General features: G+C 35.2%; 1 protein-coding gene across 1 annotated transcript in view; it reads right to left on the bottom strand.

Annotated features, from left to right (window-relative positions):
- NUDCD1 (NudC domain containing 1) overlaps positions 1-13983 on the bottom strand; it is a 37649-nt gene that overhangs the window by 7425 nt on the left and 16241 nt on the right. The window contains exons 3-7 of the mRNA XM_027743278.2: positions 12606-12791; positions 10158-10341; positions 5662-5847; positions 3208-3415; positions 1079-1223 (exon numbers count right to left, since the gene is read on the bottom strand). Of these exons, the coding sequence (XP_027599079.2) occupies positions 1079-1223; positions 3208-3415; positions 5662-5847; positions 10158-10341; positions 12606-12791 (909 nt within the window). The remainder of the gene's footprint in view (positions 1-1078; positions 1224-3207; positions 3416-5661; positions 5848-10157; positions 10342-12605; positions 12792-13983) is intronic.

Below are 13983 nucleotides of genomic sequence, written 5' to 3'. Positions count from 1 at the left end.
ATAACAAAATCCATTTCAGTTTGAGGAAAGGCACATAAGCAACTAAAACATGGTCAATAAATTCCCTTCTCTAAGTAGCAAAAGTATACAACCCTGAAAACCTATGTACATTTAGTAAATGTACACCAGTGTAAGCTTGTTTCAGCCTGTTACTGAAAATGCTATTAAAAAATGGATTAATTAATTTTGTGAGGAGCTCTCTCTTTTAGCTTTGCTAATAAAAATTTTAATTTATTTAAATATATTTAATGTTTTTTAAATTAATGAAAACTACAAAAAAAAAATCATCATTTTAACCTCAGTATGTGTACAAAAGAAAAGATATTTGAAGTTCCCAAAGAATCTATAGTCAAAAGATATACTACAATATTTTACTCACAAATAGTGAGGGAGAGAGGAGAGAAATCAATTTGAAGTACTAACCAGAATTTAGTAACACTTTTCAGCCTTATTTAAAAAAAATAATAATCCAAAACTGATACACCAAGAACCACAAGGAATCACACTTCAAAAATTTTAGATGAGATGCCACTTTCTAATTAAACCAAAGGGGAAGTATCAAGCAAACAGCAGTTAAAAATTACATTTTATTTTGTCTTAAGTAGACTTCCTGCATAACAATAATGCCAGAAAGTTCATGAGTCATGTTTTTAAACATGTCATTTACGCTCACAGTATGTAGGTCAAATACAGTATCCCTAAAGTATTGCTAACCTATTGATAAACAAGAAACAGACAGCCTCCAAAATCAAATTAACTGCTTTAAAACAAACGGCCACATCCTAAATGGTGGGAACAAAGTTTATTTTCAATGTTAAATCAGGCTTCTGTTTGGTGCACAGACACTATCATGTAAGCTAAATTGAGTCTCATATGAAGATGATATTACTGTTGAAAATACATTCACAACTCTAGTCCCATTTGTTTGTTAACAGTTTCAATTAAAAATGAATGTAGTTAGGAGTCTGAATAGTAAATGAACTAATGAACCAGGTCCATGAACTGCAAATTAGGATATCAAGAAAAGACAACATGCAAATGTACGAGAATTTTGAATGCTTTATTTTCAACTCTTTACCATTACTTCAGAAGTCAGATGCATCAGGCTTTCAGCTATTTCGGAGCATTGGGAAGGGTCCATAATGAATTCCCCTCTTGTGTCACCAACTATTAGCTCTGGCCACCGGGATCCCTCATTTTTCTTAATTAGAGAAATTTCCAAACTAAAATGCAAAGAGAATACAAAGAGTAGCACATGAAAACACTATATCCATTTGTCAGATTAGTAAAAAAATCCTCTAGATTAGAGCACTTCTCTTCAAGCTGAATTAATAATGAAAATCACAGAAACCGTTAGCATTCAAATTATAAAACAAACCATTCTAAGAAAAAAATATTCTAAAGAAAAACAGACCAAGGATTGATTTCTAAAAGCCTAAGCACAAACCTCAGGGTTTTCAATGTAAATGAAGTTTCCCCTGAAGCAGACTCATTAAAATATTTCATATACAGCAGGAAATCACTTGTAAAGCAATTTTTTCAAATACTGCCAGACTTTTACTACAGCAGTTTATTTGAAACATAAGTAGTGGTTCCTAGGGCTACTTAAGTGTGGACATCTAGGACAAAAATATCTGTTTTAATAGACTTCGGAAATACTACAACAATTAATTACATATACTATCTAAAATAATATCTCAGAAGAAGTAAGATTTCTGTAACGTAAAAAAACCCAACAGAATAATCATTTCTCAACAGAGAATAATCATTAAATTATTAGGAATAACTAATTAACTAAATGCAAAATAAGACACTTAGCCCGATGCACCAACACAGCAATTCCATTTAAATACTCTCTTAGACAAACACATAGATATAACCATAAAATTAAAGTTAGTTTTATTACACTCAGTTTTTAGATACACTTACAGGGTCTCCAGCAAAAACAGTTGTAGTGTTTCTGACAGAAAACCTTTTAAGTTAGTAACTACTGTATCATAGCAACAACTATTTGGTGAACTCTGAATCAGTTTCTGAAGCAATGTCATTGGTATTAGAAATAGTACACTTTTACAGAAGACATTTGGAGCAAGTTTTAGACTTTTAATCAACAGATTTATAGTGGCACTTCAGTATAAACATTAAGAACCGAGTGCAACTAATTACACTGAAATATGGAATTACTATTTCTCATTAAAGTAAGCCTGAGATTCATGCAATATCACTCACTCAACTGAATAAAAAAATAACTTAGTTGAGTTATTTTTCAGCATGATACCTAATAACCAACAAACATGAAGTCAGGAAGTTTAATATACAGTATTAGTATAATCTATATACAAACATATAATTCTTCTGGAGAATTACTGTTTTTTACATTTAACCTTTTGGGGACCTGATCTTGACACAAATGGTGGCCTTTGCTGTAGATAAAGAGCTATCAAGTGTTAAGTGGATCAACTGGTGATGTACATGTTTCTTCTTGAGTTCATTATAAGAGTTTGAATATCTCCCTGAGTTAGCCTGACCAGCGCAGTGAGTGAATATATGGCTCAGTCCAGGCAGAGTGTGAAAAACGAGACAACTCATAAAACAAAAATCTGACTGTTTTAGGGAGATCTGAATTATTTCCCCCCCCCATTATTTCATATTTTTATTTCAGAAAGAAAACTAAAATTTACTTCTCAAATAAAAGCATGAATATTTCTATTTGTGGTCTACAGCATATTAGGTTCACACAGATTCATTTTCTATAATGTACATAATGTATAATTGATTAGGAAAGTATAATAAGGAAATTATAAGTCAAACCTAAAGAATTTCTGTTACATTATTACTAAAAAAGCTTGTTTGTGGAAAGTTGAAGTAAAAAGAGAAATTATTAACACAAACGAGATACATTCAAGTTGACTCTGCTTACAAATCTATGTTTAACATTTTGGTGTTTGTGTGTTTTGGTTGGCTTTTTTTTTCCTGGCAAGTTAACTGTAAAAGGAGGGTGTGGTGGGGGATTACTTTACAATTAGATAAAAAAACAGTATTGTGAGACAGCATTGCAAAAGACAGTGAACTGTTTTCAGCAGAGGAAACAGATTCTTGCAAGAAGGGACATCGGGTGTAGCATTAAAAGAGCCCATTCCCAGAGAATACAATATAAACTCTGAAATCAGTTCCTACCAACAGGAAAACTAAAATCATATACAATACCTTTTGTTCTCTCTAATTATCCAGGTGCAGCTTTCATGGTCCACAGATGAATAGAGTTTTCCTTCCATTAAAGGAGGCTGGTCTCTCAGTGTAACACATATGTTATCAGGAGAAAAATGCACTTTTATGTCATCTTTAGTGATGTCTTGAGACAGATGAACTGTTATGGTCACGTCATCTTCGGTCTGCTGCCAGTAATAAAGAGGGTCTACAATTGGAAACATGCAGGAAAATACAAACTAGATTATAAGGATACAAGGATTACTGGATCCCACAGCATACAATGCTGGGACAAAGAAATTTGGTGAAAGAGTGGAAATTAACTTTTACTCTGAACAATTTACACAAAATATATTCTGATCATAAAATGAAGAAACACTTTTTTAGCAATCAAGTTTGTCTGTGTCCTTCATTTGGAAAGTAATTTATATTCATGTCTATACTCAAATATGCTGGTAGAGTTATACAATGGACATTAACTATTTCTCTTAAGTTTACTGTAGCATGACAAAATTGACAGCCAAAATGTACTTAAATACACTGAAACATTAATGATTAACAATCTGGTTGAAGAGACATCAGGTACAGTGGTACTTCTAAGCTACTGAATGTTCAGAAGTATATGCCATTCAGAGATGTGAACATGTTTTCTTACATATTTTGCCAGAGGTTATGCTGACTGTTCAACAGAAATGATTTTGGAAGACCAAGTAGTCTTAATCTGCCTCAGCTAATGGAGATGAAATAAAACTGCCTGTCCAGAAGTAGTGATTGACTTTTTCTACTTGGTCTAAAATCTGTCTGATATCTTTCTTTACTACTAAACTACTAGAAGAAGTAGCCTTTTAAGGGAAATGTTTATACAAAAGGAAGGCTATGGCAACATGACTGGGTAGTGCACAGTTGGTCACAGAAAATACAAATACAGATGAATACATTTTCTAAAGAGCAATCTTGTATGAGTGACCTTTCTATTTGGAGAAAAAGTACAGTACTGGCTCCTTTTGGAAGCTCTCAAGTTGTCACAACACGACGTGAGGTTTTATTGATTTAAGTTTCATATCAATAACTGTGACACTGGAAGGACTCTTGCTCTGTTGCCCACTGCCACGAGTTTCCTGTTTGCAATGGATCAGTCACGGGTGCTACAATTATACTTCCCAGAAGCTATTAGAATCTGAGACATGACAGCCTTCAGAATTCTGAACATTGACACAGATTGTATCTGATATTAAAAGTCTTTTATGCCTGCAATTTTATATAACCATGCAAGTAAAATTAGAGCCTACCTTAGGTCTAGCAAAAGACAAATTCTCTCTTAGAGAGGTATTAGACTTTTCTCTAAACTAGGAGTTCAGGTTGCAGTACTTTCTTTACCATTAGATTTTTGTGCCATGGGAAGTTTTCTAAAGGTATTGATGCAAAGAGTATTTCACACATTACAGATTTCTGGGTAACACTCTGTGCACAAACATGCATGAAATGAGTTACGTTAAGAGCCATATAATACTCTTTACTGTGGTTTTTTATTCATATTTAGCCCACAACTCAAGCCCTCAAAATCCTTAAAGCACTGAACTAGCTAATGCAGGTGACACCTGCATAGATATTGCATTATGGTGCTCAATCCACTGAAGAACTCCTTTGCCTCAAATTTATATGTACAGACTATTCTTAATACAATTATGTGTACAACGCTATGGTTATCTCAGTTTGCAATGTCAACACATTCCAGAAATTTGATCTTTTTGTACTGTGTTCCAAGTTAGGACTTGTTCATTAACAAATGCTTCATATTCAAAAGCAAAAATAAAACCTAAAATAATACTATGTAACTACATACAACATAAGTCATACTTAAGAATAAACAACTTTATTAATAGGTTTTTAGATATTTAGTTTTATTTTGATTGCAAAGAAAATAAAGTATGAATGCCTTTTGTTGAAATTATTATGTTTTTCTGAACCGCTTTCCCACTGGAGGAAAGATAATCTTTTACAGGATTCTCATTCTTTGAAAAGGAAAAGGTTTTTTAAAATTATTACTTAAATTTTAGGCAGGAGTAAATTACATATCAAAAAGCTTTCTTAGGAACAACAGTTTGAGGGGGTCAGTGCCCTCCTCCCATCTAGGAAGACTGGCTTCCTAATTTGAGTCTTCAGCCAGATGCATAAATTTAGGTGTTACCAATCCAACTACTATCAAATACTTAGTATAGTTCTGTTTCCAAAATAGCCTCTTTCTTAAGACAGAAAAATTGTGTCTCCTATCCAAAAAAGCACCTCATATAGGTTTAAGCAAAAAACAAACAAACAGAAGTAGCCAATCTGTCTAGAAGACAGATACTAAAACAAACATTTATAGCTAGAGTTTCCAAACAAATGCTAAACTGACAAGATATTTTCTAAGCCAAAGAAGAGAGCAGTCTACATAACTTGCCAGATAAGTCTTACCTTTCTTTTCATTTAATACTTTTGTATCATCATTTTCTTCTAATTTGTCACTTTCACTTTCCATAAATTTGAATGGTTTGTGGGAAACAATCATTAGACCATCTCCACTTTGCTCTATTGCTGCATAATGGGGGACTGATTTTCCTTGTAAAACTCTCCTTTTAATGATTTCATATTTATGAACACCTATAAAAAAAAAAGTGGTAATATTCTTCTGGAAGACAAATTATTATCTGAGAAACACATCACACTCAAAAACACTGTGCAAATCTACTGCTTAAATCACAGGACCGTATTTTAAAAGAAAATTTCTATTTCCCGATAAGTTTGTTAAATATTGGATTATTCTAAGATTGCCTTTTTTATTTATGATGTCTTTGTTCATCACAGCTAGCCCAGCACAGTCTCTGTACAAATAAGTTTTCCAAATAATTTTCAAGCTGCTGTAAAAGCCTGAGAAACAATGAAATAGCTAGTGGTAATATTTTACTCATAATGGAAAATGCCCATATTCCTCAACTCTTTTAAGGCACTGCTCTCTAAAACGGAGGTCCCAGATGTCAGCTACTGGCATCAAGGACCACATCACTCCCTACTGTGCTCTGAAACACATGGGTACTCCTGACTCCAAACACCAGTAAAGTCACAGGTTCTAGCACGTTTGTTCTTTTTCCATCAGAATCTTACTGCCCACAGTCTTCACGAACAACTTGATAAAATTGTCACAGGTGATAAAATCATCCCCAGGAATTGTTTAGTTTTTCACATTTTTGCTTCATCTCTTCATTAAAAGAAATCACTGTACTTGTAGCTACGACTTTACTTGCAAGAAATTGGGAAACCATTAGATTTCTCAATCAGCAGATACATTAGACAAGACCAGAGATCATGATGGTAAAAATCCTCTATGTCCCCCTAGCTCTCCAAAATGAGTTCCTGTTTGACCTCAATGTTAAACTTAGAGAAACATCAAAGTCATAGGAGAACACAGATAATAATCACAGAATTACAGAATAGGCTGAGTTGGAGGGGACCCACAAGGATAATCAAATCCAACTCTTAGCCCTACACAGGACCATCCATCCCCAAGAATCACACCATATGCCTGAGAGTATCATCCAGATGCTTCTTGCACTCTGTCAGGCTTGGTGCTGTGACCACTTCCCTGAGGAGCCTGTTCCAGCTCCCAGCCACCCTCTGGGTGAAGAACCTTTTTCTAATACTGAACCTTAACCTCCTCTGACACAACTTCAGGCCATTCCCTCAGGTACTGTCAATGGTCACCACAGAGAAGAGATCAGTGTCTGCCCCTCTTCCTCACAAAGAAGTTGTAGACTGAGGTCTCCTCTCAGTCTCCTCCAGGCTGAACAGACCAAGTGACCTCAGCCCTTCCTCAGCCTGCTTCCCATCAAGGCCTTTCACCATCTTCGTTGCTCTCCTTTGGACGCTGATGGATAACCCAGGTATAATTTAAATCCTCTCAATTGGTTACCTTCTTTGCTAAGCAAGAAGTGGATTAAAGGTTAGTAACTGGACTATAATGTAACTCCAGTACTTAATGGCGTTAATTAAAGCACCACTCTTTTTCTTAGAAGCTTTGGTTGGACTGGAGGGAGGGCAGCATTAATTGAAGAGATTCAACCATTCTAATTAGAGACAGAGTAAGACATTCATATAATTAGAAGACTCCAAGCAAGAGGGTAACATGCTTTATAACATTAAAAAATTACTTTGGCTTAGATATATAACCAAAAGGAGCATGTTTTTGTTGCAGTGGGTGGTTAGCCACTCTGTGAATAAGCTGTTTTAACTGACAGAATCTAATCATGCACTGAAACATAACAAATTAGTTTGTACGTCTCTCCTACAGCATTTGCTCACTGGTTAAAAGGCATTAAAATATCCCAACTTACCGTTGGGATAAAACCTTTGTAGAGTATTTTTAATCAAACATCAGAACTTCAAAAAGTTTTAAGTAAGTCTCTATGATCATTCTGGTAAGTTTATACTGAATGATTTTTCTTGTAGAGAAGGTCAGAAGAAAGCTAATGCCATATTTTCTTAGCCTGATAAAGCAGCAGGGTGGCTCTTCATTTCAAGCTTTTACAGTGAGGATTCCTAAAACATTGGTTAGCTGAAGAAAATAACAAAGTTTGAAAGGGTATACCTTTGTTACAGTCCTCTGAGGTACTACACAAGATGTGAACAGACCTAACCACTCCCTCCATTCTGATTTATTTTCATACTTCCATTTTTTTTGTTCTTAGGTAATACAATAGTGGTGGGTGTGATTACTTTGTCTGGCCAAGCAGACATGGCAGAGACTCTCACAGTTTTTAGTGTCAAGAGACATAACTATGTTTTAAGGCTTTGCTTTGATGAATCACAGATTTTGGCAATTTGAGAAATGACTTGTTGATTAACTACATACTCTTACTACAATATGATTTGATAAACTGCACCCACAGGCAAAGTTTCAAGAAAAGTTAAGCATAGCAATTGACTACGGATGAAAGAGGATGAAAAGAATTGTAATTCCTCAAAACAGTTTTGTCTTTGAGACTGGTTCATACATCAGTCTGATTTTTGAGTTGTTTATTTAAATTAACTCAAAACTTACTTTTCAGTTTGCTTTGAATCTTGTTATTTACATCTCTACTGACAATAATCTCAAAAATTTTGTCTGTTTCTTGGAAATGCTGAAAACTGGTAAAACTTTTTGAAAGATTTTTAAATCCACGTCTATGGATTCCATGACTATTTGTCTTAAGTTATAAAAACCACATTGTTAAAAAGAATTTGTTCATGAAAATGTACAGTATTAGACAACATAATAAAAATTTGCGTTACTGCTTTCACTAAGCAACAGTCTTAGTGTAGACTGACCGTGTTAGTGATTTAGTTTGCCTTCTAAGTGATAACCAGTAATGTTCAGAGGTTTCTTTTTCTTGTTGAGCTGGTCACAAAAGCATAAGGCAGTCAGTCCCATGTGGCTTTCTGTCTCTCTGAGATATATTGGCATCACCCAAGATTTCAATAGCAGAAAACATATATAAAGTCACTGAGGGCAACACAGCTGATGAAAGGGCTGGAAGGAATATCCTATGAAGAGTGGGTGAGGACTTCAGGCTTGTCTAGTTCACAGAAAATGAGGCTGAGGGGCCACCTCATTGCTCTCTACAGCCTTCCTAAGGAGCAAGAGTGGAGAGCTCTTCTTCCTGGTATCCAGTGACAGGACGTGTGGGAATGGTTCAAAGCTGCACCAGATGAAGTTCAGACTGGGCATTAGGAAGCACTTCTTTAATGAGAGGGTGTTTAAACACTGCAATAGGCAGTTTAAACACTGCAATACCCTAGAGAGGTAGTTGAAGCCCCAAGTCTGTCTGTTGATGCCCCAAGAGGCATTTGAACAATGCCCTTGACAATATACTTTAACTTTTGATCATCTGTGAATTGGTCAGGCAGTTGGACTAGATGATTGTTGTAGGTCACTTCCAACTGAAATTATTCTATTCTATTCTATTCTATTCTATTCTATTCTATTCTATTCTATTCTATTCTATTCTATTCTATTCTATTCTATTCCTACAATATATGTAGGAGATTGAGTAACATTTGACTATTAAGACCACAGGATGCAATCAACTGCTTTAGTTCAAGTATTTAAAGATCTTGTTTCTATCGGTATCAAAATTATACTTCTTGGAAGATAATGAGCAAGACCATATCACAGTCTTGTCAAGAAGGTATATTAATTTAATCCATGCATCTTTCAATCAGACAGTGAAGCATGGGGTCTTGCATCCTTTATGTAAATCATGATATTAATGTATGTATATATGGTCATATTGAACATGAAAAGTACCATTTGCCAAACTTTATTAGGATAATATATTAATAGGTATTAATACACTAACTAATATGTTTTTAATGTGTAGCTTAAAATTAACGTAATAACTTCATACTTTTATTGCAGGAAAACCTAGAATATGCAGCATTTATTTTTTTATGTTACAGCTGTTATATTTATCTCATACTAATTCCAATCCCACTATGTCGTTAATTGGAAGCTACAAAAACACCAAGAAAATCCATAACCAAAGACACATATCCAGCTGTACAACATTATGAAAAGTAAAACAGAGATTAGTTAGGAATAGTTTTGTATAACCTCGATTTTACAAGACCAAGCTAAAACAAAATTTCATTTCATAACATCAAAGTAAAGTTCTATCTTGTTTTTTAATTATCTTCACCACACATACATAAAACTTTACTTCTTCCTGCTTTCCAAATGTCTATCAGAATTTAGGCCTACAACCAATAGCTTGATCCCAAAATGTAAGAAAAAATTACCTATGTAAAATCTAAATTGAACTTTTGGGGAAAAGAAATATCAGCAGTTATGGAAAAGCAACTTCTAAGACAGAAAATAAAAGCACAATTTTTATTTTTTTAAACATTAATCACCAGTAATATAAACATAAAACACTTACCCTCTTTGCTTATCTCTGCAATCGTAACCCATTCCAAGGTAACATGAAATCCACTTCCTTTTGTGTCCAATTCATCTTTTTCTACCCTAAGCAGCAGCACAGCTACTGAATTTGTATCAGATTTTACAAATGAAACACTGTGTGCTATAATAAATGGACTCCCCAGTTCTTCATTAAACATAATCTAGAAGACAAAAATGTAGAAAAAAGTCAGACAGTTAAACCTGGAAGCCCTGATCTTTCACAGGAAGCAGTGAAAGGTTTCAGTGAATATCAAATTAGTAGCATTTTGCCTCCCACAAACCTCTCTGCCAATATGAATCCATGAATGTCACACATTTCTGGCTCCTCCTTCTGTGACTGTCAAAATACTATTTTCAAATTTTTTTAGTTATTATTGTTTATATTATACAATCATTATAAGGGTATATTAGGCAAAGCACAAAGATCCCCAAACCCATCTGCATTTTGGCTGTTTACTACCACATATGTGGAGGTACAACTGATCCATATGGATCCTGAGCACGACGGGATCCCTAAACACTGTCTATCAACTGGGGAAACAGTCTCACACTCAAGATGAAAATGGAGGCATTTCCCCAAGGCCCTCACTGCTTCTCTAGACACCCCAACATTCTGAAAATCTTTGTAGACCTTGACATGTGCAAACATGAAGATAAAAAGGTCCAGTGCATCACTGCCAGTGTTTAATTATCAAAAATAAGGGGAGGAGGAGTCTCTTTATTTGGCTACTATCTTTTGCAAAGAGATTTCATTTTCCTTATTTATGAAGTACTATGAAGGAGAGTAAAAAAGAAAAACCTATAATGAAATTAAGAAGCTGGGGTTAGAATTCTTTTAATTTTTATTTATATATACAGATAGGAAAAGTCCATCCAATATCTGATAGGCCAAGTAGATAAGTATTACTGCCATATTGAAAGGCTAATAAGCACCACTGTGAACATGAAATAATTAAACACAGAAGGACTCCACATTTTGTAGCACAAGATATTTAGCATTTGGTACATATAACAGGAAGTTTTAATTCTAGAAACTATGTATTTCAGCTTTTCTCAAAAAAGTATCCATTCAGAAAAACCACTGGGTGCTCTACATACTCAGGAAATCAATTTAAAGGATGACAGAACCTCAACATATAAAGCTCATGTTTTTGTTACACTGACAACTCCAATGTAACTTGTAACTCCAAAGTATCAGCATTCTCATACAGAACAGAATAAAAACCAGTTGGTATTTATTACCAAGCATCCAAAGAACAGGATGACCAATTTCCTTTACTGAACTCTCAAAAAGTGTAGGGAAAGGAGCTAATCCATCATCCTGAACTCTTCCACTTCACTATACACACCCATATTTCTGCCAATAGTAGAACACCCTTGATTACTTAGGAAACCTCCCCCTAATTAAGAAAATAGATGCAAAGTGCAGGCATTTCATAACAGATTCTTCTTTCATGAACAGAGGAGTGCACCACTGAACAGGAGATTCACAGTTTCAGGTAGGAATGTAACTTATATTTGTTGTGTCCAAGGAGGATAACTAGTACCATTATTAGTGTAGAGATCACTTTGATATGGATACAAAAAAAAATGCTACTTATCAAGACTCCTTAACAGAATTAATTATGTAAATAATTTAATCATAAGAAACATAAAATTCAGCATAAGAAACATACAATCAACAATTTTAAATAAAAATTTTAAGCACCAGTTATTTTCCAGAGCTAAGTACACATTATAAGGAACGAGCCCTACAAGAGAGGTGGAAATAATATTGCTTAAACACTATACCTACTTTTAAAGTAACCCTCAGGGTTACTTATCAAAGCTTCTAATCGGCACTTTTGTTCAAGTTTTATTCTAGTGTTTGTGGATGCATTTTTAAAATGGGGCAAATTAAATGGTGAGTATTTCAAGCACAATTACATCCACTGAGAAAAACATCATGCAGACCAGAAACCTCGTAACTTAAAAATGAACGTAGTTTTTAGCTTGGTTGAGAATAATTTCAAACTTAAAAAAAAAATATATTATTCCACGGGCCAATGGAAAGACTAAACAATAAGAGGTGAAAAGTGGGGGAGAATCCCAGACAGACACATATGAATGGAGAAAGGAAAGGAGAAATGTTTTTCAGAAAAAGTTTAGCTAGATAAGCACCTAACCACCTTTTAGAAACACTCACTTTTACTTAGATTCCTCTTTAGTCAAAAGGCTGTTCTCTTTCAAAAACTTGAATTTCAGGTATTTTGTTTAAAAAGAAATCATTTAGTAATTTAGAACACATTTCTGTATCAGTGATACAGAGTTATGATTTAAAGCCTAATTCTTCAGACATTACATACATGCAATTCTCATAAGAAATGTGACAATAAGAATTACTTGGTAGACATACAAATCCTAAATATGTTATTGCAGGACTCACCTCCCACTTTTCAGATGCATTGTTTCCACGTTTGCCTGATTTAATTAAATACAGTCTTCCTGTACCATCAGAAAGGGTCACCTGTGTGGGGGATGAGAAGTGAATCGAGGCACAAAGGCGATTATCACACGCAGTCAAGTCTGAAGGCAGCCTGAAAACTTCTCTTGGTTTATGTAGAGCCGTGTCCTATAAACAAACAGTCATGAACTAAGAGTCGGTGAGGTATTTATTAGTTTCAGTTAATATTACAGACAAACTAAGAATACCAAAATCTCAGTAGCAACATACCAGCTTCTTTGTGCCATTAAGCATTTTTAGAAAGAAGTGGCTAGCAAGGGTAATTCCCACACATGTGGAAAAGGTGGTGGAATTTCAATAAATTGGTTTCTGTGAGTGTTCCCTAATTGATATTTCAGCACTCTTTTTTTTTCTTTCTATTTTACAGCATTAATTATATTTTGCATTAAATCAAGGCTTTTCATTTCTTCTCCCCTAGCATTCCCATATAATTAATCACTTACCTCATATAATTCTAGTCCCAGTAAAAATAAATTAACTTGGGGAAGAGTGGTTGGAAAGCAGCCCAGTGCAAAAAGACATGGGGGTGCTGGTATACAGCTGCTGAACATAAGCCAGTAGTGTGCTCAGGTGGCCAAGAAGGCCAATGACATCCTGACCTGTATCAGAAATAGTGTGGCCAGTAGGACCAGGGCAGTGATTGTCTCCCTGTACTCAGCACAGGCGAGGCTGTGTCTCAAATCCTGTGTTCAGTTTTGGGCCCCTCACTACAAGAAACAAGTCTGAAGTGCTGGACCACATTCAGCAAAGAACAACAGAGCTGGTGAAGGTTCTGGAGCACAAGTCTTACGAGGAGCAGCTGAAGGAGGTGGGGGTGTTTAGTCTGGAGAAAAGGGGGCTTAGGGAAGACCCTATTGGTCTCCACAACTAACTGAAAGGATGCTGTAGCCAGGTGCGAGTCAGTCTTTTCTCCCAAGTAACAAGTGACAGGACAAGAGGAAGTGGCCTCAAGTTGCGCCAGCAGAGGTTTAGATTGAGTATTAGGAAAAACTTCCTCACCAAAAGGGTTGTCAAGCATTGGAACAGGCTGCCCAGGGAAGTTCGTGGAGTCACCATCCCTGGAGGTATTTAAAAGACATGAGGATGTGGCACTTAGGGACATGCTTTAGTGGTGGAGTTGGCAGTGCTTGGTGATTCGTTGGACTCTATACTAAAGGTGATTTTCAACCCAAACAATTCTATGATTCTACTACTCATCAGGATAACTTTATTTAGCATTCTCTTGCAGTGGCACACTGCAATCTTTCTTAAGCAAAACTACAGATAGTTTTTGAGCATGAATAAACAGACACTATAGTGA

This window comes from Pipra filicauda, unplaced genomic scaffold (assembly GCF_003945595.2).
Source record: "Pipra filicauda isolate LSUMZ 115617 unplaced genomic scaffold, ASM394559v2 scaffold279_size1008630_pilon, whole genome shotgun sequence".
NCBI lineage: Eukaryota > Metazoa > Chordata > Aves > Passeriformes > Pipridae > Pipra > Pipra filicauda.
The sequence above is the reverse complement of the archived record's forward strand: the minus strand, read 5'-3'. Positions and strand labels throughout refer to the sequence as shown.